The sequence below is a fragment of the Scatophagus argus genome, chromosome 1 (assembly GCF_020382885.2).
Source record: "Scatophagus argus isolate fScaArg1 chromosome 1, fScaArg1.pri, whole genome shotgun sequence".
Classification (NCBI taxonomy): Eukaryota; Metazoa; Chordata; class Actinopteri; family Scatophagidae; genus Scatophagus; species Scatophagus argus.
In genome coordinates, this window is record NC_058493.1 from 958,546 (window position 1) to 986,427 (window position 27,882).

Below are 27,882 nucleotides of genomic sequence, written 5' to 3' on the forward strand. Positions count from 1 at the left end.
AATATTAATAAGTGAGAACACTAAATGTTATTTCAGTAAAGTAAAATGTACTGTATATTTCTTTTGACTATATTTAAATTATTTTGCCAGCACAAACTACCAGTTTTTGGAAATTTATAGGCTACAGTGTATAAAGGAATTCTTTAATGGAATATGTAATAGACTGTAGGAAAATTGGGTTCTGGAAAGTTGACAGCTCTGCCCATCAGCAGGAGCCTCCCCCCAGGTGGACAATGCACCACATCACATTTCAAAAACAATTTTGTGTAGTAGTAACTGAACAAAATCTAACCAAGAATCAAAGAAAATTCATTTTATTTTTGGAGGTGAATGACATTGTGAGCCCAAATAACAAAATCAAAAAAACTAGTCTCAGAAGAAGATGAAAACAAAGGCATGAAACATTCTTTAATTCGGACAAACAAAAACAAAGAGAATATTCAGGCAATTCTGGAGTGAAATTTGGAGTGAGGTGTCTTATAACGTGTCAGTAACTGCCTCATTTAAATAAGTATTAAGGAAAAGAAAAAGTCACTTTTCAGCTAGGTGTACCAAATCTGGATCAAATAATTAAGAATATGAATTTAGTTTAGCTATGAAAACTACTGCGATTTTTTATGTGTATCATCATTACGTCTTCATGCTGGTACTCAGAGCTGTCCACTTCTGACTGGATTACCCAGCAGAGATGTTCACACCAGATGTGGACAGGCTGTAAACCAGACTACTCTGGAGGCTCTTCCTCAATGCTTCATACGTACTCACGTCATTTCTGTTTGTTTCACTGAAATTATTGCCACAATCTGGCAAGCAAACATACAGTAGTTAAACTTGAATTTACCTTCTAAATGTTCAGTTGCCAGATGTGAAATTGGTAGGTGCCTTCTGTGGTCTGTCTGATTCCTTTTGTTGCAAAACACAGATTGATATAGTATGGTATTTGACAATGAAATGTACTGAATGATAGGAGTCCCACAAAAAAATAAATCTGTGAAAGAATGAAAGAATAAGAAAATAAATGTGGAAATGCAAAAATATCGACAGTTTGGGGTGTAAATGTGTTTTATCAAATTTAACAGGAGGGCCAAAACAAAATTTGAGTGTGTAAACAATTGTTTTTATCGTGTTTTGAACACAACACTTGATGATTTTGTGTAATCAGACTGAGCATATAAAACTGCTAGTGTTTTAAGTTAAAAATTCTTAAAAAAAAAAAAAATGCAGAACATGGGCATATGTAATTGTATACCACTTTCATTTAAGTTCAATTCTACCAGTTACGCTTCAGTCGACACTGACTTCATCTTGAAGGAATGTTCAGCAACTTTCAGCGAGCCTTTCAAAATTCAAGGCTACAAGGAACAAATCAAATCAACCGACACAGATTTCATTGTCAAAAACTAAAAGAAAACCCTCATTATAACTGTGTTTACATCATTATATTTTTGAAGTACAATTGTCATTAATTGTGTTCTTAGTTTATTGACACATTTAAAGAGGTTGCTGACAACCAAACCCTCTCAGCAACGGTTCCAGCGCAAGGATTGTTTCCTCCTCAACTCTTCTTCTCTCTCGGCATTTCTTTCTTTTTGGCTGCTCTGTCTCCTGGGCCTCAATCAGATACCTTCTTAAATAAACATTTTATAAATTAATGTAAATGTATTTATTTATTGTTTTATTTTGTTCTCTCTCTCTCTCTCTCTCGTTATAATAATCTTTATATAATCCTTATATTTCAACATCTTTTGTGACTTATTGTTGTGTTTATTCCTTTCCATATTGCATTATTTATTTTCTTATTCTTTTTTAATTCCAAACTTTTGGCACATAAAGCACACAAAGCACATAACAGATTCTTTAGCTGCACCAACTCATGTGTGATTCAACCAATGGTGCCTGGCTCAAGAGTCTCTACCAAAAGAAACCTTTGTACAACTGAATTGCAGTGGTTTGACCCATCAATAACATGACAAATAAAATAACAACAACATATGTCTCTCGTTGGCTTCAGCAAGAGATCCGTTACATATTACAATAATACAAATTAAAATAAGACCTCTCAGCACTTCTACCACACAGTCATTGACTCACTATCGCAGGTAAGTGCTGGTGTTCACCGTGTGTGTGTGTGTGTCACCAGTGTAGGTGTAAGTGAGGATGTTTGTGTAGTTCACAAAGTAATTCTTCTTCTGTCGGCTCCTGGATCTGTTCTCTGCAGGTGGGGGTGGGGGTGATCATGGAGGAAAAAAGGAATGGTATGACAAGAGTTATGGCTTGAGAGTTTTGAGTTAGGTGACTGAAAATAATACAGCACTGTCAACATACTTGAACATAAGCTGAACAGAGGTTTCATATCTGATTTTCTCCACATCTGTTACTGAGCAGGCATGACTGCGGTCCCACTTATAGATGAAGTTCTGGTATAAAACAAGGAAGAAACAATGTTTGCGTTATTAGCATGTTTAATAAGCAGCTTGAATTAAAAGATAAGGAGATAAGGCTGGCGTTAATCTAGGAACTCAGTAATGAATTAATGTAAAAACAACCACCTCACACAACGAATACAGTAGCACAAACGGCAATCCATACAGGAAATACGGACTATGTAACTGCAAAACATTATACTGAAGCAAATCACGGTCCAGATGCCCACCAGAGGAGGTGACGTCCTACAGGAACCAGCTCAGAGAAAAAAGGTTTGGATATACACACTCAACACTATACACAAAATGAATTTAATGAATGCTCTTTAGGTTAAGACTGTTTCGCTAATCTAATTCCAATAATCCAATAATAACATTTATAAAATATTTATCTTTTGTTTGGACATAAATATATTATAAATTTATGATTGGCCCTGTACATAGAGCCAGGGGACAAGAAAGGTGATTAGTTCCTAAATAATTAGGTCCAACTTCCTGTGTACTAACTCTGTCCTTTTGCAAATTACTGAGTTGAATTTGCACATTTCAGATACTCTGATGTAAACCCTGTGCCGAAGAATACGTAAGATTTTATTTTGTTTTTTATCTTGATATGAGTCAAACAAAGAAGTGAAATGTATTTTGTCCTCTTTGCCTTGGACATTTTAGATGTGCTACCCTTTGATGTATTTTCTTTAATTGGACTTTGGGTTTAACAATCCACTGAGTATATTGCTGTTAAAGTGCTACATTCCTGTTTGATTCATGTGTGAACATATCTCTTTATGTTGTCTGAGTGAACTGACCTCTAAGATGAGCGCTACGAACAAGTTGACCCACATGACGGAGGAAATGAGCCACCAACACACAAAGTAGATCTTGGACCACCTGGGAAAAAAAATAACCCATCATCATAAGCATCTTCAACATGTGCTGCTGTGGATGTGTAATGTGTTTTGTCTTACTCTGTGGTGTATCTGCTGTATGCGTCCAAGAAGGCCTGCCAGTTGTTGATTATCATGACATCATACAGCAAAATGATGGCTGCCTGAGAGGGAGGGATGGGAAGTTTTTACTTCTCTGTGCTTAATCTGAGTGTGTCTCAGCAGTCTTCAGCAGTAGCAGTTTAGCTACATTTGGCTTGCTGGCAGTCCAGCTACACTCATATTTGTATAGTGTTTTAAGTAGTAATGAATGACTTTTTTTTGCCATTTTTTGTGTGGTTTACTCTTGAAACTCAACCAGTTTTGAAAATAAAAGTTTTTATTTTTTTTTAGTTTTTTATTTTTACTGTTTTATTGTTTATCTACTGTAAGTGAATTACTTTAAGAAGTAATGAAATCAGGTATAAAATAAAGCATCTTTCCATCAATAACATGCACTTCAACCCCAGATTTCACTGTGAATACTACAGAGAGGTCTTGTTAACGGGGAGAGGAGAGTGAAACAAAACACGATGAAGTAGAAAAGACTGTTGCTGTTACTCACAGCAAAGTCATCAAAGTTATTTGACCAGTAGTTCAGCTGTTCATAGGTGCCACACTCCATGCTGAAGTTAGACGTGATGTTCTCCATGGTGGTATTGGACAGCTCACTGGGACACGCACGCACACACACACACACACACGTACAAATATTAAACGTGCCACAATCAGGGCTGACTTGTTTGTCCGTAACAAATGTATCCTCATTATTTGGGTCCATAACAAGCAGTACTGTTCACTTAAATGGACAGTCCAACCTGGCAACAGAGCAGGTTATTCAGTTAACAGGTTTCATGTTTCAAACAGAGATGGCTCAGCTGTCTGGAGTACAAAAACAGTGTTTTCTACTGCTGACCTCTGACCATGAGCTGAGGAGAAAAAAGATCATGATCACACGTCTGTGATCACACTGCACTGCACTGGATATGCTGTAAGCCATTAAAAGTCACAGGAACTGGAAAGAAACGTTACACTAAATCTTTTAACTTGAAATTGTTTTTGTTGACTAAAATATGGCTCACCATTTCTCTCTCAGTTAGTGTATTGCACTCACTGTGCTAACCTGTTGAGTCTCTTTCCCTTTGTCTATGTGTGTATGTCTGACAAAGCAATGTTAAAAGCAGATTTCACACTCTCTTTTCTCAGACGTTAACTTTAAAATAATTTTTGCTGCGGTGGTGTGAGATATGAGACTGTTTTTCAAGGGTTGGGCTCGGCCTCTTACTTCCAGTGAAAGGAAATTTTAATGCTTCAGCATACCAAGGCATTTTGAAAAATGCTATCTGCACCTGTCAATGCAGATGATGGACGAAGCCACAAACTTGGACAATGCTATGCTTCCAACTTTTTGGCAACAGTTTGGGGAAGACCCTTTTCTATTCCAGCAAGGCTGTGCCCCAGTGCACAAAGCAAGGTCCATAAAGACACGACTGGATGATGATACCTTGACCTCAACCCCATCCAGCACATTTGCGGTGACCTGGATTACGAGCCAAGCCTTTTCATCCAACATCAGTGTGTGACCTCACTAAGGCTCTGCTACATGACTGGGCAAATATTCCCACAGAAACGCCTTGCCAGAAGAGCTGAAGCTGTTATGGCTGCAAAGCCAACTATCTGTCCCTGTCACTGTTGGTGTAATGGTCAGGTGGACCAGTGCCTTTGTGCATATCGTGTATTTGTAGTAATTTTCATTCGCTCCACTTATATTTTGTGCCACATGACAGGAACGCCTAAAAATACATACAAGAAACTGCTGTTATTCTAATGTGTGAGAAAAAACTTCTATTAACAAAAAGGTTTGTTCTTCCTCGTTCTGTGTTGACTGTCTCTATTGTGTGTGCTTATATGTGTGTCCTAGGTATACGACTTCTTACCTCATCGCTGGAGGGGGTTTAATGGCTCCCTGAAACAGCCAAATCCCAAACACGGCAAACACATAGTATACCACCTGCACAGGGAGCATGAAGAAGACATCAATGAAATCTTTGCCAGTGTTATGTTATCTTTGCATATCGCTGTCAGGTGAAAATTTTACATCTTTACCACTATGGACAGTAGCCTTACTTTAAGCAGGAAGGCCAACAATGTTTCTGAACAACATCAAAAATTTGGAAAAGGTTTTCTGTGCCAGCAAAGATGATCTAATTCCATGAAGTCAAATCAGTTTTATTCATATAGCACCAACTCACAAAAAAACATCATTTTAAAAAAATATTCCCAAGAGACGCAACATTCCCCCCAGAGCAAGCACTTGGTGACAATGGTTAAGAACTGCCTTGCAACAGGCAGAAACCTCTGCGCAGACCTGGGTTCTAGGTGAACAGAGAGAGATGCAAAGCAACAATAATTGTAGGAGCCGTGTATTATTTCATTGGTGGATTATTCGTCTCTTGATTTGTTTGGTCTGGTTGCCCTGGTGATATGCAGGGTTTGGGTCACGTGGGCACCGTACATTTTTCAGTTAGGTAGCTGTAGTTTCTGTTGCCCGCCTTTTGTTCAGTTTGATTGCTTTTGTTACACATTCGCAAACAGTGCACTTTTCCATCATGTGTGCGTGTGTCATCAGAAAGCTGCTGTAGTAGCCGTTTTGTTTCTTATTAAATGCCATGAAACTTACCTGGACTCAGCGTGCTTCTCTGTAAGTGCAGCAGCGTGTCATACAAATATACAGGATGTAATCTCTACCTCTCCAACGACTTCAAAGGGACTGGAAAGTCGCAATAATAATAACAGCTATAATGGAAATATGACTAAGAGTAGTAGTAACTATAGTAGCTACTAATAAAATATATTTAAGTATAATAATTACAATAAGAAACCTCAATCTTTCCGCCTTGTTGATAGCATAAACACAGATAGGTGAAGGTTTAACTTCTAAAGGCCATTTAAAAACACTTGAAAAACTGCACTGACAAAAAAGTTGCTCCACTGATAAAAAAGTTACTATTTTTTAACAGCTTGTTGCATCAAACAGGATGCGTCAACAGGATCAGCTGGATGATAAAAGTATTCTCACGTTACTCACCATGAGTATCCCGGCAAAGGCTCTAAGGTTTTTCACCAGGTCCAACAGTGTACTAGCAACCAAAGCCATGAGCTAAGAATAACAACAAAATGGAACATATAAAAGGTAAACAGGATCATAAAGACACAGGAATGTATTTATGATGAGGCTGAAGTGTTTGTAAATGATTTGTGTTGTGAGAGAGGACACAGTGCTAAAATCCCGGCGATACACAACAATGTTTGACACGTCGTGTTTTACTGGATATCACAGTTTTAGTCAAACTTTTGCTTTTATTACACTGACTGCTGCACAGCCCTTCATTTACAAGCTTACAGCATAGTTGCTACATGTCTTGGCTAGGCATACAAGGAAATGTTTTTTATATTAAGGTCAGCTTCTCAGAAAAGACATCATTTGATATGTCAGTGCTTTTTTTTAAGAACATACAGCAGATATCTGTATATGATCAAGGATCAAGGATCAAGGAACTTTTATTGTCATAGCAGCTCACATTTACATGCTTTAAATTTTGTCAATATTGTGTATATGATTAGTGCTTTTGTCTTCGGTGATGTAAACAGGATGTACAATATTGCCATGTTGTTAGTTAACTTTGGCTACATCTACAACAAACCCTAAAGTGTTCAATATGAAATCAGCAAAGAAATTAATTATAATCATTTGAGCAATAATGCTAGCATTATACTGACATAACAACCTGAAGATGGCTACTGTAAGTCCATGCCAACGGACATCAATGCCTCCTACGTACCTTAATATCTGGGATGATGCGCAGGAAGCGGAAGACAATCAGCATGTTGATCAAACGAACCATCTCCCACAGAGAGATTACACCATGAGAGGACGGGTCCCTGTTGTGACACAAACACACTTATTTAAATATGAAACAGGCGGACAGGTCACTTTGATGAACAGTTTTCAACAACTCTTGTCCTGCCAGCACCAAAACGCATGTGTGTATTTTTCAAATTCAATCATTTTCTGTGCTTCAGATGTCAGCCATCACTGCTGCTTTTCCAATATAAACCCAATGACCCAACAAGAGAGATACAAGCTGAACATGTCATCGTTCATTTAATGGAAGAAAATAAGAACTTACCAGTGAGAATAAGGAAGCCTGTAGGTGACATATATAGTAATCTGTAGGACCTGTCAGTAAAAAACAAACACCACACATGAACATTAAAATGGGTAAATAAAGCACCAGATCAAATGTCCATGAGAGATTTTACTTCATTAAACTGTTTTGACCATTTGGATGCAACAGGCTGTTTAATAATGAAGTCTCAGATATTACAATTATGGGTAATATATACATGAATTAGTGGTCTCCAATCACCCACTGCCTTTACTTCCCATGTAAATAATGATGATACTGTAATTCCTGTTCATTAAAAAGCACATTATGTTTGTTCTATATGCTACATAGTTTATCCATTTCGATACACTGAAGTAACACATCTTGCAAGTGACTGCATGCAGTGTTGCTGAAGGGTAACACTGTAGAATTTATGCTGTATAGACAAAAGTAACAGGACAACTGCACATGTAACACATGTAGTTTATTAAGTACGAAGCAGTGAGTGTGTGGGTAGAGCAGTGGTGTTACCAAGAGCAGGATGGTGAGGAAGCCGTCAAAGATGTTGTTCCTGTAGGAGAGGTACCCTCTCCAGCCGAAGGCAAAGATCTTCACGCACATTTCAAAGAGGTAGTAGAGGATGAAGCACAGGTTGATGATCTGATGGTCGGACAGCAAAAAAGTAAAATCAGTTAATTTCTGAAACAGGCTGTGTTCACAATTTTAATAAGGTTTCAATTTTCATTTTACCCCACAAAAGCTGCTAGATGAAACATATGACCTACAGACTTAGAGTCTGTCTTAGGTGGAATGTAAAGAAGAGGCCATTAAAAGAATAATCCCTATTTTTCTTACATGGTAAAATGATGCAAATGATGTAAATTCCTAATGCTCTTTATGTTTTATAATCAAACAGTTATATTAGAAGTTCAAAATATCAACATTCGGGGGAAATTTGGGCAATCTGAGAGTCTATGAAACAAGTGAATAAATTGCATTGTATTTAGATGTTTTGGTACAAAAGTGGAGAGTTTGACCTAATGGGTGATCAAAAACATCTTGATTCAATATTAACAGTAAATTTCATGAGATCCTGGCATAAATGGTTCTGGTAAGGTGTAATAATGATGTAATGATAATGCTAAAGGAGAGGGGTTCACCATAATGATAAAGAATCGACCTCTGTGGACCATGATCATCCATAAGAGATTTTATGACTGTGTTCACCTCCATGACATAGTTGTCTCTTTCCGCTGTGGACTTTTCAGAGTTCAACACCAGGACGGTCTGAAACACACACAAAGGTAAAAGTGCCATGTGGTAGACAGCTTTGTAGTGTGTGAGGGTGTACAGTGAGTATATACAAAGGTTAACTTGGGCCAGGGCTGTCCAAGGCTCAGTTCAGGTGTATGTGTGTACCAAAATAGTTGGATAATTAAAAAGCATGGGGAGCGTTTGATCATGTTTTTGTGTCATAGATGGGCAAACTGCTTCTACTTCTATCCTGTCTGCTGTGTGTGTGTGGGTGTGGTGGTGAGGAAATCTCATGATTCCCAGCATTAATCCACAGCTGTCATCCACCAGTTCATCAGACCTCAGTATAAGAACTGTGGCCTACCCTACCCAGTTCATGAGATCATTCCTCCAACTATGTGGAAGTCACTCTTTCAGTTGCTCAGTACTGTCTATAGATGAGTTATTTCTCATGAGATCACCTCTTTCCTTCAGCTAACACCACCACCACCAGCCACCCCACTTCTGGCCTGTTCTGTCCATCACTGCCAGCCTTAGCTGCCCTGTCTTTGGTCCACTAATATTCAACTGCAACAACTACAATAATTTTTTAATAATTAGATTCTAAAATGATAACACTATCCAATTATTTTGTGCTTGGACAGATCTGAAAAATTCAATAAAACTAGAATTACCACCCCATGGTTGTTCAGACTTTGAAGTAATCTAAACTAACGTTAAAAGAAGTAGTAAAGGGAGAAGTTACTATTAACACTTTCAGCACACTGGCATGTGTAATACAAGTAAATCATTTCCATTGAGAAGCATGACAAAAAGAGCACAGGGGACTGATTGGGAGCTTCATTACATGGTGCAACAACAATCACTTGAAGATCAGCATCATTAAAACCAAGGCGCTTGTGCTAACCCACAAGGCTTCGAATATGGATGTTGCTACTAAGGAGCTACACATTCTAAAAGGTGGAGGCTTCACACACATGTTCAACCTAGTAGCACAAAACACACATGATCAGCACAGTTTCAAGGTGGGCACCAAAGATTAGTGTAACCAGTTCAGGATATGATCATATGCTATAATTTCCCCTTTTACATGTCCTGTATGTATTTATGTATGCATGTGTTTGTGAGTGTGTGTGCAACTTACACATATGCACATGACATTGGCTAGTGCTACTGCATTGCCAAGTATAGTGAGATAGTAGTGACTAAAGACCTCCTGCATTCTGTGCAGAACTGGAGAGTTGTACTGGGGCAGGGGAGGGTGCTGGGCAGAACACACACACACACACACACACACACACGATCAGAGACAAGAAACAGATATCAAACGTGAACTGTAATGATAACTGAATGTGTGAAGCAGCAGAGAGCTGGGCTCAGCTCTACCTCCTTAATGCAATCTTTATCGAGTTCATCAAAGATCTTCCTGAACTGCTCTCGGTCCATGTAGCCCACATCTGCATACTGCCGGGCCTCCTGCAGTCCAGACAGCATAAGGGAAAACAGTCACGATAAAGAACCAGAGAAGGCATCTTCTCATGTCAGCTGGTTTAAATTGAAATATTCTTGTGGTCTAACCCACTCAAAGCTTTATGTAAAATAAGATTTATGCTGTATATGAAGTATTTGTAGAGTTACAGTCTATCAGTTGATATCATTAAATGTTTAAGATGCATTATGCTTTGTTGCCCAATTGGGGGAAGAAGAACTCTAAGCTAAGAAGAAGTGCAGTCGGTTTGTGAGAATTAAGTAATATCAGTATTAAATGGTCTTCATGCACAGACCAGTGCCAAAACATCATTTGGTGATACATTCATCTAAAAGAAAAGGAAACATAAATGTCATCACTGTGGGTGTGTGTTTGTGTGGGACTAGCTCTGACAGTAGTGATGGCTGCTCTGTAGTAACTCTTCATCTGGACCCTGGCCATCACCTCCAGCACCGCATCAACACGGACACCCTCCCTGACAGAATCAATTAACAGGTTGAATAAAGTGATCCACTCCTTTAAAAGAAATCCAGTCTTTTGATTGAAATTGGTGGAAAAAAAATCTTGTTAAAACACTTTGAAGTATCAATATCACTTTGAGGGAAAAGATTAAAGATTTTGATTTGAGTACTGAAAGGACATTTTATCATATTTTGACAAAGCAATTTAATATGTCACATTTGTCATCATCATGTATCATCATGGGGTGATAAAGCTAATCATTACTATGACTCTTCAAATAAATGCAAATATTTACAGTCAGTGATAAAGACTGTTTCACAACAGTCAGAGATAAGATGTGATGTGTTATGTGTGTGCCCACAATGTGTCTTACTCTGTAGCTCGCCGAGCACCCTGGCAAGTGAGGACTTGAAAAGCAGCTCTGATACCCAATCTTCTCCTGATGATGGATGTTTGGACTGACATCTGGACCAAAACATGAACAGAAAGGTTTCCTGACTGTTTCTTGACCTGGCTTCCAGTATGAATGTGAGGAGCTGGAACTGCATGGTAGTTCTCAGGACAATCAATTGCTGATGTTACGCGTATGTGTGACTCACCAGTAAATATCCTCTGAACTGGTTATAGATTATGGCAGTCAGTAAGTTCATCAGACAGTAGGTTCCTGCAAGGAAACAAAACAAAGTCTCTTTAAAAACACTCTACTCTTACACGTTTATATTAGTTCAACCGCAACACAGCAATCTGCTACCAGCTGCTGCACTGACAGACAATAGTAATCGCTGCTTACCAATTACACTGAAGGCCACAAAAAAAATAGAGTAGAATCTGTTTAGGGAGTATGCAGGAATCATCACTGTGAAAGGACAGAAAAAAATATTGGAAAGGTGATCAGAATCAAATTAACAGCAGTCAGTAGACAAGTCTTGCTTTATTATGTGACAGATTGTATACCGTCTGGGTTGTTGGCTGTTGTGAGCAGCACCAGCAGAGAGGTAAGGGAGTTAGGAAGGTTTCTGAAATACAACTTCCACTCCTCATTCTTCTTTGGATCCTGAACAGAAGCAAAGAGGGAGTGTTGAATCAAAGCCTCATCATCTTAGCTGTGAATTTATTATGTACTTCTAAACTGGAAATATTTCACATATACTTCACATACATTTGTGAAAAAGCTGCATCTTCACAAGGAAGAAATGTTTACTTGAATCATGTTTAAATTTGCATATAAAAATGAATTTTATTAGTATAATTAGTGGCATGATTTGAGTGTATGTATGTTTCCATAGCCACACCTTAGTTTGAGGGGAAAAAAAGTGTTGTTGGGACAGGTTTTGCTACTTCCAGAAAAGGACATGAAAGTTTCACGTTTCACGAACGTTTCACTTCACAATTTAAAGCATCTCTGCTAAAAGAAAAAAAAATCTGTGACTTTGATTATTGTAATGATACAATATATGCTTGGACTGCTGTTGTACATTTGTGTATTATTGTAAAACTTACTATTGTTACGTTCCTCGCCTTTATATACTGTGTTGTTCAGTAAGCAATTGGAAGAAGAAGTAGCACATTGCAAGCTGTTTGGGCCTCAAGCATATACTCACTTCTTCTTGGCTTCCACCACCAAGTTTGTGTCAACATTACAGGCACAATTCAGGAAATCAGTGCCATCAATCAGTGCCATCAGACTCTAAGAGGCATCTGCCAGATCTGTGAGCACTGAGCCAGACTAGTTTCCTATTGATCTACTGGACTTATCTATATCCTGTATTTATGTGTATACATATAACCTGTTAAGTGCCTTGTTTATAAGGGTCTTGTTTTTAAATGCCTTGTTTATAAGTGCCTTGTTTTATTTCTGATTATATCATTGATTGTATTGTTGTCTGACACGTGAATGTACCGAGCTGCTCTAACAATGTAATTTTCCTCCGGGCATCAATAAAGATCAATAAATCTTATTGTATCTTACCCAATTTTTACAGACAGTCATTCAAAAATATCCTGACTGAAAACATTACAAAAGGGCCCAAGAACATCTTTGGATCCCATTTACCAAATATCAGAGATACTGCTGAGGTACCTGTGCAGAGCCCAAAGGACACTATAATTCAATTCAACTCAATTCAATTCAGTTTATTTATATAGCGCCAATTCACAACAAAAGTTATCTCATGACACTTTCCAATTTGAGCAGGTCTAGACCAAACTCTTTTATTATATATATATATATATAACACAACAGCACCGCAGCTACAGTCTGTTCATCCTGCTGCTGTCTGGTAAAAGATTAAAAAGTATCTTCTACTGTAATACCAGAGCAGCTTCTACTTTCTTCTATACTTTCTGGGTGTACATATAGTTATAAATATTGTATACGTATAGAAGCAACAGAACATCCATATACTATTTAAATGTTCTATGTATGTATAGTTGTGATTTTTGGCAATGAAAATAAGATCTGCCATCGAAAACAAAATCCGAACAGAAAAGGATAACACTGGCAGATGAACTTTGAGTCACTGAAACACACATCATTATCGAAAACGAAATGAAAAAGTTTGGTGTAGACCTACTCTATCTGGAAAGTGTCATGAGATAACTTTTCTTGTGATTTGGCGCTATTTAAAAATACTATAACTTAATCTGGTGAGTTAAAGCTTTGTTCTTTCTTAGAGGTTTCACATCCTACCCATCACATGTTTTCTCGACCAGTTTAGGACATTATTTTTACTCTTACATAAATTTGTGTAATTACTTTTGCAAATGTTTTGTCAATTACTGTAGCATTTGTTTTGATAGTGACACTTGGCTGTTGACTTTCCTATTCACACAAAGTCACACACATGTCCATAAAGGGTAAAGTGTTAGCAGTACAATACTGCAGTATGTATTTAACAACAAAGACCTGAACTCACCTCAGTTTTAGCAAACAGCAGCATGCCAATCATAGTGAAGAGGCAGAGGTGGAGCGCCAGTAGCAGGATGACACTGCAAAGACAGGAGATCACACACACACACACACACACACACACAGGGTGGGGATAGAAAGGACACATGACTCATGCTGTAAGATTTTTTTTTCTTCTATTATACAGAGATACACTGTGCAGACAAAATTTTCATCTATTTAGCTTTATGTGTTCACATAAAAGATTATTTCACAATGCCTTACATACATAGACAAAAGTATTGGGACACATGACCATTACACCAACAGGGCTGGATGGGGTTGAGGTCAGGGCTCTGTGTCAACCATGTCTTTATGGACCTTACCTTGTGCACTGGGGCACAGTCATGCTTGAATAGAAAAGGGTCTTCCCCACAAAGTTTTGTAACTGTAGCATCGTCCAAAATGTCTTGGCATGCTGAAGCATTAAGATTTTTCTGGAAGATATCACTGGAAGTAAGGGGCCGAGCCCAACCCCTTGAAAAACAGCTCCATACTACACCTGAATTAGCTACTAAAGAGGTCTGTCCCAGTACTTTTGTGTATGTAGTGTATGTCTAATAACGCCTTATAACTTTAGTCGGCTACCGGTATCTTGCAAATAAATAGCCTGCATCAGGTTTACCATTTACAATCTCTTTCAGGGTTTTATTTCTTATTCTTTTTTAATTTTTGATGAGTGAGAAACTGAAGGATGTCCGTGTCAGCAGGTGTGTGTGTGTGCATGCCGCAGCATTTTGACATCAGGGAGGGAGCAGGTGTGATCCAGGCCACACTTTGGCAGAGGTGAGGCTGTGCTCTGAACTGTCTTATAATGCTCTGGAAACAATGCAGTTGAATTTGAAATGATCACATAGGGGAGACAAATGCTATTGTAAAAAGTACGTAAAAGATGCATGTCTGGTAGAGTTTATCAGCCATCAGTCTGTGACCACATTATGGGGAAGCAGCAATCCACTGACAGAACTGAGCACTCTGAAGTGAGGTGTGGAATGAAGTGGAAGATGACTAAGCCACTGCAGGTTTCACTGTGGATTCACTTTGTAAACTGAGAAAATTTCACTGTGTTGAGCCCAGAGTACAAAAAATGTCCATAAATAATCTGAATAACCTCGCTTATAAATCAATACCTTCTTGGTAGTCATGCCAGTGTTAAGGAGTCAGATACCTGGCAATCTCTGGCAGTGTCCTCTTGATGCACTTCAGTGTTTTTTTCATCAGAGAAGAGTTTTGCAGGAGGAAGAACGGCCGGAAGAGTCGCCGCACTCTCAGTCTCTGATTGATGAAGAAAAGACATTCACACAACATTCATCTTCAAGAGTGCAAACTCAAAATAACTCTTTTAATAGAATTATGTTGGTTGTGGAAAAAAACTATAATTTGATAAGGGCCTGAGGAGTGGATGTGGCAAACTGGCTTGATAGTACCCCTACAAAATTTTAACGAAGTAGCCCACGCAGTATGTTTCACGTGTATGAATCCTGATAAGCATGTGTATCATACCTACAAAAAAATCTCTTGGAGCCATACCAACAGAAAGTCAGTTATTTTTTTAATTTAATGGGTTTTTCTTTAGCCATCTCCCTGGCGTTGGACTTAAAAAACTCCTCTAAGAGAATCAATCAGCATTACATTTGGTCAGCACAATCTAAAGATCTAACAAACAAATGCTAATTTGTGAAGCTTTTCAGTCTTTCAGTTTAACGATGTTCGTGGCCATGTGGAAAATTTTGATGACATGTTGCTGAATTACCTTGTTTTGCTTAGAAACAGAAAAAGGCTTACACTGTAACTGAACTCAGATCTGTCCCAAACTTCACGTTTGATAAGAGTCCCATCCTGAAGAGATCTTCACGCCTATATAAAGTGCTCTGAATTGTAGTAAGACTGCAGTGATTTTAAATATCCTGCTGTAATTTGTACTGTATGGACACCATTTGTTATTTCATCTCCCCAAAGTATTTGACAATAAATCTGAAAGAACAGAATGATGTGCGGGTCACACCATTTCCATCACCCTCCCCTTGTTTAGTGGCTTCTGTCTCTTTCTCTCACTCACTTTCAATCACTTAAATGCAGTACTTTGTTGACTGTATGCAGAACAAAGTTCAATGCATGCTGGGATACTTGGGCTGCTGCCACAGGGTTGGAGGCATAGTATTGTCCAAAATGTCTTGGACGTGCTGAAGCATTAAGATTTCCCTTCACTGGAAGTAAGAGGCCTTGCCCAACGCCTGAGAAACAGCCCCATATGCACTAGTCCTTTATTAGATTCCAGTTCTCATACATCTGTTTAGTGCTGTTCTCTGTGTAACAGCTGTAGGTACTTTGGTGTTTAGGTCCGCTGTCATGTAAAATGGTCAAAATTTAGTTAAAATTAAAGCAAAGAACATTTTAATTAATTACATAGACAGAGCTTGTCAGCATCTCCAACTCTTACTGACTTCCAGCATACTTTGCAACTTGTCAACTCAAAATTTAGTCAAATCTAAAAATGTCTTCAGTAACAAGGATGGAGCAAGACCACTTACAGTCATGTGTACTGTAGCTGCCTAAATATGAATTTTGAATTGGACCACATTATGATTGTGTCATAGGTCAACTACAATAACGAGAATGCAGGTTGAGAGTGGCCTACAGTTTGTTTTGTGTTGTAGTGTCCTAATGACTTCTCTATGAACACCGATTCTCTTCACTTCATTCTCTCTAATGGTATTCAATGTTGCACTTTAGTCCTGAGCGCAGCATCCTTAGAGAAGCATGACAGAAGACAGTCTCACCTCGTCACATGCCATGCTGACAGACAACACCCAGTCGATGATGGAGATCGAAATGACAGCCATGTAGCCAATCAACCATTTATTCTTCCTGAATTCGTCCCAGCCAATCAAGTAGCTCTGAGGGCAAAACAGATGGCAGATGGCGTGAACCAGTGGTTCAAATGGACAAATGAGCATCAAAATAACTTCAAAGCAGCAAGATTATCTGGAAATGACTTGAGGCAATATCTATGTTGAAATTCTTGTTTGACCAGACAGTGACCATCCCGGGAACAACTACACCCTCGCTGTGTTTACCTTCACAGCAAGATCAAGAGAGAAGATGATGAGGCAGACTGCTTCAATGCTCTCGGTGAAGCCACAGGGAGGCTCCCAGGGTGGAGAGCGATGCCGGGGGTCCAAAGAGGCAGACAGAGAGGACGGGCGCTCAACAAATGCCAGCAACAATACCACTGCAATTGTTAGGCCTAGGCCCCTGGGGCAGGGAAAGACAGAGGGGTAAGATGGAAATATGGCTTAGACAAAACATTCAGCTCAGCATGATGATGAGGCTTTCGACACTCCGTATTCTTTATCACCACTAACAATACCTAAGTTGTTAAAGGTACAGTTCAACATTTAAGGAAATGCATTTACTTGTTTTGTCTGAATATGCTAGTTGTAATGAACTGCTTAGCCACCAAACTTTGTTGGCTTATTTGCTGCCTGAAAGCTATGTAAGTGAAACATGCATGATTGATAGATAGATTGATGACAGGGAAAAAATGACAGGGAAATCATAGCAAGATTGTAAGAAGTAAAATACCATGGCAGTGGTGCTTTGAGCCAGAAAATTAAAAAATGGCACAATAAACTGTGATGTAAATGGCATATCATCTGAAAGAAGCGAAATTTTCCAAAGGCTTGATGTCTAAAGTATGGAAGGTAAAAGTATACATTTTTGAAGAAATCTGAAATGCAGAAATGTCAAGCTGTAAATTCTAAAAACTATAAAATGTAGAAAACAGAAAAATGTGAGCATAAATGTCATTGAAGAGCTGAACATTTGGATACGTGAATGATTTGTGTAGGTGAAAGTATGCTGAATTAGTTGTGATGCAAAAAATATACGGAAGGCAGAACAGGTCGGAATAATATAGCTTAGAACAACATTAGTGGGACTGATGGGTGAGCGTGCACCCTAATAACAAATTATATGCACAAAAGAAAGTATGACTCTGAATGCTTTCAGAAATTCCTTTGCCGCCATCACACTCAAAAGTTTCTGAACATGTCTGCTTCCATCAAGAACTTCTGGGGAGAGCTCATGAGGCAGCTGGCTGACCCTATGGCTTTTGGGTCCTCTTTGAGTTAGACTGTTGCCTTGTCTGTTACCATGACTAGAACCAGCAAAATGTACCTACATCTTCAAGAAGGGTGTGGGGTGAAAACTGCAGGAGTGACTTAAAGAGTTAAAGAAAAGATTTTTAGGCTTTTTCACTGCTCTTCCACACTAATGATGATGTCACCAGGCTCCAAATATTTTGTCCAATTAAAAAAAAAAAAAAAAAAGAGAAAAACAAGAAAAGTGAAAAAAAGTGCAAAAATGCTGTGACTGTGTAAAAATTCTGCTTGATATTTAAAAGTTTAGCCAATGGCCTCAGTATTGAAGTGAAAGGTGTGAATGTAATTTATATATGAATGACTGGGAAGAGAAGAAGATGAGTTGAAGATGAGTGGATTTGAACGGTTTTCTAACTGACTTCCATTATGACTAAGTTTCAAAGAAAACTGAATATTTTGCTGGAAAGTTGTGGAATATTTTAAATTATGAATGGAGAATTAGTGAACTGGGGAAAATGGGGAAAAATTCACCGAAACAACAGCGGTAATGTCCTAATTGAGCTAAATGTTTGTCAGCACTCACAATAAAAAGAATACTATAACAATGGTCCCACTAATTAACAGCTTAATTATCGCAATGGCTTCCATTTGACTTTAATTAAATGAAGATTCGATTAAAAATAGTAAGATTCATTCAATCGCACAGCATGTACTTGTCTGCTCTTTGGGTCTCAAGGATTTTGGACTATTGGTTGGACAGAGGAAATAATTCTAAAATATCTTTGTGGACCCCAGGAAATTGTGATGAGCCCTTTTCACATTTTTTGATATTTCATAGACAACACGATTAATCATGAAAATAATCTGAAGCTTAATATTATAATTAATAAGTATATAAATAATAAGGATTTGATTCTTACTTAGTGAGTTTCGTTATTTATTAAAAGCCATATTCTCCCCATGGCTATAAGGCTTTGATTACACTGGTGCATATAAACGGTGCAAGTGAAAGTTGAATTGAAATTGATGAATATCTGTCCTCCTGCTGAAGGTCTCAACCTGAACATATCACTATGACTTATTATATAAAACCAGGCACAGTTTCATTCATACATGATTTGGCCTGAGCAGTTGTTAGAACTTACCACTGGCATATCCTGGAGTAGTACCATCGATACAGGCGGAGTGAGCTGGCATCCACCCGGTGGTTGATGGACCGGTACTGTAGGAAAACAAACACTTCTTAAAACAAAAGGGCTTCACACGAGCATCACAACAGAAAGAAATTAAACCACACACTAAATTTTTTATTATTAAACTCAGACAAAACTGAGGTCACTGTTTTTGGTCTCAAACATCTTAGAACTGGAATATCTGATAACATTCTCTCTCTGGACGGCATTACTTTGGCCTCCAGTACGACTGCAAGGAACCTCGGCGTTATCTTCGATCAGGATATGTCATCTATCCATCACATTAAACAGACCTCTAAGACCGCCTTCTTTCACCTCCGTAATATCGCTAAGATTAGGAGCGTCCTCTCTCAGAGTGATGCTGAAAAACTTGTCCATGCTTTCGTTACTTCTAGGCTGGACTACTGCAACTCACTATTGTCAGGATGTCCAAATTACTCTATTAATAGCCTGCAGCTGATCCAGAATGCAGCAGCTAGAGTTTTAACAGGAATCAGTAAAAGGGATCATATCTCCCCCATCTTAGCTTCTCTTCACTGGCTTCTGGTAAAATTCAGAATAGACTTTAAAATTCTCCTACTTACATATAAGGCCCTAAATGGACTCGCCCCATCATACCTGCAGGATCTAATAGTCCCATATATTCCCAATAGATCACTCAGATCACAGAGTGCAGGTTTACTTACAGTTCCCAGAATTCATAAAAGTAGAACGGGAGGACGAGCCTTTAGCTATCAGGCACCCCTGCTGTGGAACCAGTTGCCAATCTGGGTTCGACAGGCAGACACCACCTCCACTTTTAAGACTAAACTTAAAACCTTTCTGTTTAGTAAAGCGTATAGTTAGCCTCAAACAAAGTGTGTATGGCTGGAAGGCATAGTTACAGTCTCTTCTTGACAGACAGCCACAGGTAGAATAGGTCTGACTAACTGTTAATCTTTAATCTCTATTATACAAGATACAAGACAGGTTTATTTGTCACACACACAATCATACACGGTACAATGTGCAGTGAAATTCTTTATGTCCCGGCTACCAAAAAATAGGTAAGTAAAATTTAAATATTGTAAAATAGAACGCTTATAAAAAAATAATGAAATTAAAAAAGTGAAAATGTGCAGTATTTACGTGTACAGTATTTACATCTAGTGGAGGTGGGAGTAGGATTGTCCAGATAAACGCTCACTGTTGAGCAGACGGAAGGCCTGGGGCAAGAAGATTTTTAGATTTTGTTTTACTTGTTCTCATGTTGTTAACTGCTTTCCTGCCTGTACAACATCCATTGCACGTCTGCCCGTCCTGGGTGAGGGATCCCTCCTCTGTTGGGTCTGAGTTTTCTCCCATTTTTTCCGGTTAAAGGTTTTTCTTTTTCCTTAGTCGATGTGAGGGTCGAGGGCAGAGGATGTTGCTGATGTTATGTTAAGCCCTTTGAGACAAACTGCTTGTAAAAATGGGCTATACAAATAAAGTTGTCTTGTCTTGTCTTGTCTAAACACAGGAAAACATAATTTCCAAACCACAAAAAGCCAACGAAAATAAATCATGCTTTGCATGAGCACTGATCTGACTTCTCTGAGGCTCTATAACAATCTCATGCTCCCATTCCAATGCTAAACTTGCATCTGTATCACGGTCCCGTCGCTATGTGCTCTACAACATTACTCATCCAACTACACTGGTTACCTGTGGTAGCCAGAATCAAATTCAAGTCACTAACGCTAGCTTAGTGACCTGAATTTGCACCCAGCTACTGTACCTGGGCGTTTTCATTCAGGTTTACAACCTTTCTCGGGCTCTACGTTCAGCAAATGAACGTCGTCTGGCTCTGCCATCCCTTCACACAAGGCACTCCCAAGCCAGACTTTTCTCCCACAACATTCCACGCCTACCAGCCACAGTAAGAGCAGTCCCTGGTGAGTCCTATGGCGAGATGTTTAATATTGGAAAAAGGCGTTGAGTTCTGGAACTTCAGTAGTCTTTGTAATGTTGCAATAATTGTAATTAAAAAAGAATTACTTAAAATACATAAGTCTTTAGGTTGATGAAAGAGTCTGACTTTTACAGTGTTCCTTAGTTCCAAATTTAGAATTGTGCTCAAAATTCAACAAGACACACCAAGCTTACTATGCATATTTTCATACTGGGATATACTGTGGATTTTTAAATGCCTCAAACTAACATGAATTTGTTGAAGATGAGCTTAAAGGAAATGAAAACTGAGATCTGACTGTACCTCAAATACCCTGCTGTATTTTGCAGATACTTTTTTTATGTTCATTTAGCCATTTACAAAAAGAGAAACAAGTAAGTTAAGTTATAGCACTTACTTGTATGGCATCCTCAATGAATACAACAGCTTGTTGGATGTAGAGGTCCTCATCATCTGTGGACAGTGAGATAAGTGAGAGTAGCAGGACCATCTGAACAGTTTGACTCAGGAGCAGAAATAACAAAGATCTTTACATATCCCAGAAGTGCTCTGAACACAGTGATCTTCTTTCTCCTCACTCATCACGCGTACCTTTACCCAGTAAACATTGTTCCTATACAACAGAATCTACAGGTCCTCTGACTAAGACAGATGACAGACTGTGTGGTATTGTTGTCTGTAGAACTGGTTGGATAGGGTGCTAAAATGAAGGTTTGTTTTTTCTTGAGGCAAAACTGGGAAAAACACAAGATGGGCTACAGCTGAGTGTTGAGGAAAGGGTGTGGTTCATTTTTCATTTTGGGACTTCTACGTTAACAGGACAGACAGGAGGCAAGCAGGTCTGTAATGCTCAAATTTAAAATAATAATAATAATTAATAACAATTAGTAATAATAATAAACTTTGTAACTGCTGGCATGTAGTTGCCACATCTGTGCATGTAGTATAACCATCACTCAAGATAGATATATGTCTTAGATATATATCTATCATACATATCACATATATTCTACATATATTTGGATATATGTTCATATATTTCCTTTGCGAGTGACAGCTCACCGTGAGCTATCTGCTAGGTTTTACCCATGCTAATTTGAGTCACTTCATTTCACCTCTTAGAATTGGTTGTGGTCTTGTTGCCTTTTGGAGAATTTTCCATGAATATACAGGATAAATAATATGGATTGCTGGGCGGCTAATTGGAAGACAGATGCTGGCCAGCTGGCAAGCAGTGAACAGAGCAAGGAGCTTCTGGAGCTTCTTACTCATTCAGACAAAATTCATCATCTCCTGACCTCAACTGATACTACTGGTACTACAACTACTTTCAAAAACAGGAGCAACAGCTGTAAGACCGGATAACTATCTTGACTGCTTTTCTGTCATTGACTTTCATCAGCTAAAGTCATTAATCTTTTCATCTAAACCAACAACATGCCTCTTAGACCCCAATCCCAAATAAACTGCTCAAGGAAGTTGTAACAGGCAATGTATGCATGTCCATATGAAGAATGGACATTCATAAAAATTTTGTTTTCACATGTGTGAAATTACTTATTTCTTGGATTGCCCTTGTCTCTCATCTCGTCTATCAACTGGTTATTTTCCCCCTCCATAACGCTTTTAGTGCTGGACCAGTTAAAACAATCTAAAACATACACTGTCAAAATGTAATAATGGAATAAATTTATTGATTAGGTCCAGGTCCATATAGGATGGTGTCTGGGTTTGGATTCCCCCCACCAATCACTTAAATACCCTTGGGACAAATCAAGTTTATTGTATGCACACCATCTGTAATGCTTGGTGGACAATCATACCAATGGTGGATGAGTGGGATGGTTGGAATGGATTGGGATTGTTTGGCTGGGTTGGGTGGAAAACCTTTCAGAAATATACTCTGAAACCTATGCTTAAACAAACTTTGCTGTAAACAAATGTGTGAGTCAAATGGAAAAAACAATAAATATTGTTTTAAAAAGTAAAATTAACAAAAGTCACATGGCATTGTTTAGTAACTTTTGAATTTGTCTTACTTGACTACATACCACCAAGAAAAAATTCAGATACTAGATGCCTGTCTGATAGTGCTGTGGCTAAATTTAAGGAAGCGATGCTTGAAACCTACCACAATTACTACTGTTTAGTCATAATTTATTTGAATTCATTATCATTATCTATAGTACCAATGCTTCTGGTATTATTGCTGCTGCTATGCATCTCTGTTTGTGTGCTCCTTCTTACTCATGGTTAATTGGAAAGTCTCATGAGATAATTTTTGTTGTGAATTGGCGCTATATAAATAAACTGAATTGAATTGAACTGAATAACAAAATACCACTCAGTTGGATTAAGTGCCTGCTTGTTGACGCATTAAGTGCAAGGAATGTCAGCTTTGGTTTTGTATACAATGTCCATCAGTCAGATAGCTGCCAGGTGGGGGTTTGACACCACCACACAAGCAGAGTTACTCGGTTAACCAGGTAACTTCTAAAATAGCATACCTAAACATTTTTTTTACTTAGCAAACCATGCTAAACCATGATGGCCTTGTCTCTCTATTCCAGGAGCAAAATACAGTCAAATTAAAATTGTATTATGACAGATTTTAGACAGTCTCTCTGTCCTACTAGAACTACTGGCCTATCATGTATCACAGATATATACCATATTGACTAAAGTACTGGGACACCCCTCTCTTGTATTGAATTCAGGTGCAATATGGAGCTATTTTTCTTGGGCCAGTACGCATACCAAAACATTTTAGACCATGCTGTGCTTCCAACTATCTGTCAACAGTTTGGGGAAGGCCCTTTTCTATTCCAGCATGAATATGCCCCAGTGCACAAAGCAAAGTAGCTGCAAAGTTATCTTTGTATTTAAAATGTGATGTCAGTAAAGCCACTGTTGGTTTAATAGCCAGGTGTCACAATACTTTTGTGTATATAGTGTACATAAATACAAACACAAATAGACCTGTGGTTTTCAAATATTTATCATATGGGGATTCATGGACTAATTTGACAGGTAGACTTTTCCACAAAGCTGTAACGTAGACGCAGATATGATGACTCAGTTTTAGCTGCATGCGCACACACACACGCATGTATTTGGTGCTGCTGACTCTATGTCGTATAGCAGGATGTGTCATAGCAGTGGTGGTGAGAGGCGTCTCTGACAAGGCAACACTTAACAACGGTTGCAACACTGCTGAATCACGAACAGCCAACACATGCCACAAACAAGTGTGAGCTGCACTTCAAACTTTTTGTTTCAACAGAAATGAATCACTTAAGAACAAAAAAATCCCCCCATGGAGAAACTGTCAGAAACACCCTGCACTCTACTACTGACTTCCAACACCATCAACATTAATTGTCCATGAAAAAATAGACAACTCGACTTTTAAGACATGGAATCAGTAAGATTGGTTTCATCTGTCTGTGTAAATAATGACTTCTTGTTATTCATCTGTCTATATGTAAATTACCCTTAATGACTTTTAAAAGACAATGACAGGGAAAAGAAACTATGGTAACACAATATTTAGCACCCGCTAAGTGACAGGAAACAATATCACACAAAAAACACCTCTGCTGGAACCTGAAACCGTGAAGGGGCAGTGCTTGTCTGATTAGTATTATCATTGTCCAAAATTCTTTAATCTCTTTCACTCTGCACTGCAAAGAGAAAATTCATTTGTCTGTTCTCACACTGGCTGACATGACTGTACTATCAGCAATATACACTATAAAGACAAAAGTATTGGGACAATCCTCATTATTAAATTCAGGTTTAGTACAGGGCTGTTGTTCAGGGATTGCGCTAAGCCCCTTACTTCCAGTCAATGGAAATCTTAAAGCCTCAGCATTTTGGACAGTGCTATGATTCCATTTTGTAGCAACAGTTTGGGGAAGGCCCTTTTCTATTCCAGCATGACTGTGCCCCAGTGCGCAAGGCAAGGTCCATAAATACATGGCTGGGTGAGTTTGATGTGGAAGAACTCGACTGGCCTGCTAAGAGCCCTGACCTCAGCCCCATCAAGCACCTTTGAGATGAACTGGACAGACATTCAAGCGAGGCCTTTTCACCCATCGGTTCCTGACCTCACTATTGCTCTAGTGCAATGAGCAAAAATGGGCAGAAATTCCACAGAAATACTCCAAAATCTTGTGGAAAGCCTCTCAGATAAGTGGAATCTGTTAGAGCTGCAAAGACGTGAGCAACCCCATATTAAATATGTATTGTACTATGTATGTGTATATACTAGAAAGTGATACCAGATACCAAAGTCTCTGTTGGTGTAACGATCAGGGCTCTCAAATTTGTCCATATAGTGTAGACTCATCCTTAAAAAAATAAACTAGGACACTTAGCATTAGATTTCTATACAAACACGTTTGGGGGTCGGTACATCAAATGCAGTTAGATTTAAACCACGTCAACCACAACATCCTGAGCCACAGGACACATCATTGCTGCTTTCAACAGCATAATAAAAAGGAAAATTCACTTCATTTGCAGAAAAGTTTGCTACTAAGTGCAATGAAACTGATCAAAGCTGTATGAAATGACTTCATAACTTCATAAAATTAACACATATCTTTCCTCATAGAATATTGTGCCTTTCCTACCTTCTTTTGTTTTTCCACTACACAGCTGTGTAGTGTAGATTCAGCTGTTATTCATACAAAACATCAGAAATGGAAAGAAGTGTGATCTAAGTGATTTTGAGTGTGGAATAAATGCACCTTAGAGTTGCTAATCTGCTGATTTTCACAGTCTCTTGAGTTTACAGAGAATGGAAAAAAAGAATCGTGACGCCGTGTTGATGAGAGAGGTCACAGGAGACTGGCTTGAGACTGTGGACAGTGTGATTAACAGTGAGTGAACAGATCACACCGATAAAAGTGAAGCAGCCACAATTTTTAGGCATCTGACAAGATTTCTTAATTTCAATTTATTTATATAGCACCTTATACAATCAAAATTGTCTCTAGATGCTTTCCAGAGACCCAGAGCCTGAATCCCCGAGCAAGCAGACAGTGGCAAGGAGAAACTCCCCTTTCTTACAGTGAAGCCCTCTGTCACAGTAACTGCACTGAATTTTAGTTTTAATTTAGAGGTATGATTGAAAACAAGTAAAATTATACCTACTGCTATACTGTTTATGTCCTCTTATGAACACAGTTACGATGCTTGCATTCAGTGTTTTTTTCCATTTAAATGCTGCTTTATGCTTGTACTCAGTATTATATAAAAATCACTTAGGAAGCAGCATGGATTCTTTTATTTTCATGACCCTGCATTACACTTTACTTACCACTAACAATGAAGCTGCATTGTTACGGATGCATCAATATGTACACTTTACTTAAGATACACAGTGATAACTTATAATGCCACATGGACAGTTATAGCATACTATGAGTCCTTACTACAGCTGTTTGTTGATTTGTATACAGGTGAGTATAGGTAGCCATAATGCACTGTAAGTCTCATTATTCAACCTCTAGTCTATAACTAGTCAAGAGCCTCCAGTAAGACACGAACTTATAATTCATTATAAATCACATCTATAATGTTTCACAACTCATTGTTGATACAGCATAGTCATGAAGCATTATGAATGCACTGTAATACACAATGAATGTTCCCATTGTACTTTAGATGTGGTCTTGGTAGAATGTGTTAGCATACTTTTAAATCTGCTTCATCTATCTGACAGCGTGATCTTACAAAGCATGTACTGTCAAAAATTAAACAACCCAACAAAACATAACAAAGCTCCACCCTAACCTGCTACAACAACAAAGTGCATCAGTGATAATCAATAACAACCTTTGTGGTAATTTGATTATGTCCAAATTTGTTTGTGACTGTGCACTGATAAATTACACTGTCATCTGAAATAAAAATGACACCAGCCTCTTACATTATCTCAACGCCCTCTGTTGAAGAAGATCCCAACAGTCCACCAAAAACTAGAGTTGATATTTAACATACAGGCCTGTAACATGCTGACATGACGCATCTGTTCATCTATGTGGTTGATGGTAACGGAATGCAGAGCCTCCACAGTGCCAGGTGGCGGTTTTGTTGGAGCTGTCATTAGAAGGACATAGCTCTTTGTGGCTACAGGGCCGTTTCCTACATATACTTTATTTTCTTATCCTTCAAAGTGCAGTGGACCTTTGCTTGTAACTGCTGGCATGTTAGTTGAAGATCTGAATATACCACGTCTAGCATTTGTGCAACACAGGAGCTGCACCCACCTGTACTTGCGCTTTGCTCGCATGAATGTTCAGTAATCGTTCGACCGACCTAAGGGTATCACAATCCACTCACCGGTGCCCCCCTCGAAACTGCACGACTGTCCGGTGACTGAATACGACGTCCGTCTGCTGCCCGGGGACTCCCTGTGCTCTGTGCCCAGCCCGGAGCCATAGTCTCCGCTGGCACTCGTGGTCAGCAGACCGTCTGTCTCCATCCAGGAAAAGTAGGCAACAGTTTGTTCTGTACTCGTTCCCCAGCTGTAAACTGAAAGTGGCAAAAGATCTAGAGGGAGACGGTTTGAGATCAGCAACAGGAGCTCTCAGTTCAGTCGGTTAGCACACAATGTCAACAAGTTCTCAAGCGGCTCGAACGTCGAGTCGTTGCAGTGGAAGGCGTTTTTAGGAAGTCGCTCTTGTGTCAGGCCCCGTTCAGAAGTATCACTTTACACTGTCTATAAAGGCACAAACTCCACCTACAGCTCACGACACACGCCGCAGCGGAGCGCCGAGAGACAACCTGACTGACTCCATTAATTACTGTCCCTTACAATTAGCAAGTACTGGGTGGCACCGTATGTCTGAATGGTGATATATTAAATCAGTATTTTCAGGTTAAAAATGGGGGGGCAAATCATTGACACAAGTTTGACTTCAACATAAGGCTACACCTTATGATTATGAACGATCAAATACCAAATATCAAATATCATT

The 27,882-nt window shown here is 38.8% G+C and overlaps 1 protein-coding gene across 2 annotated transcripts; it reads right to left on the reverse strand.

Annotated features, from left to right (window-relative positions):
* Positions 1-298: 298 nt before the first annotated feature.
* Positions 299-27,664, reverse strand: tpcn2 (two pore segment channel 2). Of its 2 annotated transcripts, XM_046385367.1 has the most exons (25): positions 27,245-27,663; positions 21,291-21,346; positions 18,916-18,992; positions 16,745-16,922; positions 16,448-16,564; positions 14,836-14,942; positions 13,636-13,708; positions 11,675-11,774; positions 11,511-11,576; positions 11,320-11,384; positions 11,094-11,185; positions 10,652-10,733; positions 10,156-10,245; positions 9,914-10,033; positions 8,743-8,802; positions 8,047-8,175; positions 7,537-7,586; positions 7,189-7,288; positions 6,435-6,506; positions 5,284-5,357; positions 3,912-4,017; positions 3,389-3,471; positions 3,230-3,311; positions 2,326-2,417; positions 299-2,212 (listed from the first exon to the last, which is right to left on the reverse strand). In XM_046385367.1, the coding sequence occupies exons 1-25, from the start codon at positions 27,384-27,386 to the stop codon at positions 2,134-2,136; spliced, it is 2,292 nt and encodes a 763-aa protein (XP_046241323.1). In that variant the 5' UTR covers positions 27,387-27,663; the 3' UTR covers positions 299-2,133. The 2 variants fall into 2 exon arrangements, with proteins under 2 accessions (XP_046241323.1, XP_046241405.1); XM_046385449.1 differs by lacking the exon at positions 21,291-21,346 and having other exon boundaries at positions 27,245-27,664.
* Positions 27,665-27,882: the final 218 nt, after the last annotated feature.

Bases quoted from the DNA above. Each gene is read 5' to 3' on its own strand.
- tpcn2 (XM_046385367.1), bottom strand. From the start codon at position 27,386: ATGGAGACAGACGGTCTGCTGACCACGAGTGCCAGCGGAGACTATGGC. The intron at 4,018-5,283 runs GTAAGAAGTCGT...TGCGTGTCCCAG, and splicing joins AAACCCCCTCCAGCGATGAG to TGAGCTGTCCAATACCACCA. The intron at 3,312-3,388 runs GTAAGACAAAAC...TTTTTTTCCCAG, and splicing joins TACAGCAGATACACCACAGA to GTGGTCCAAGATCTACTTTG.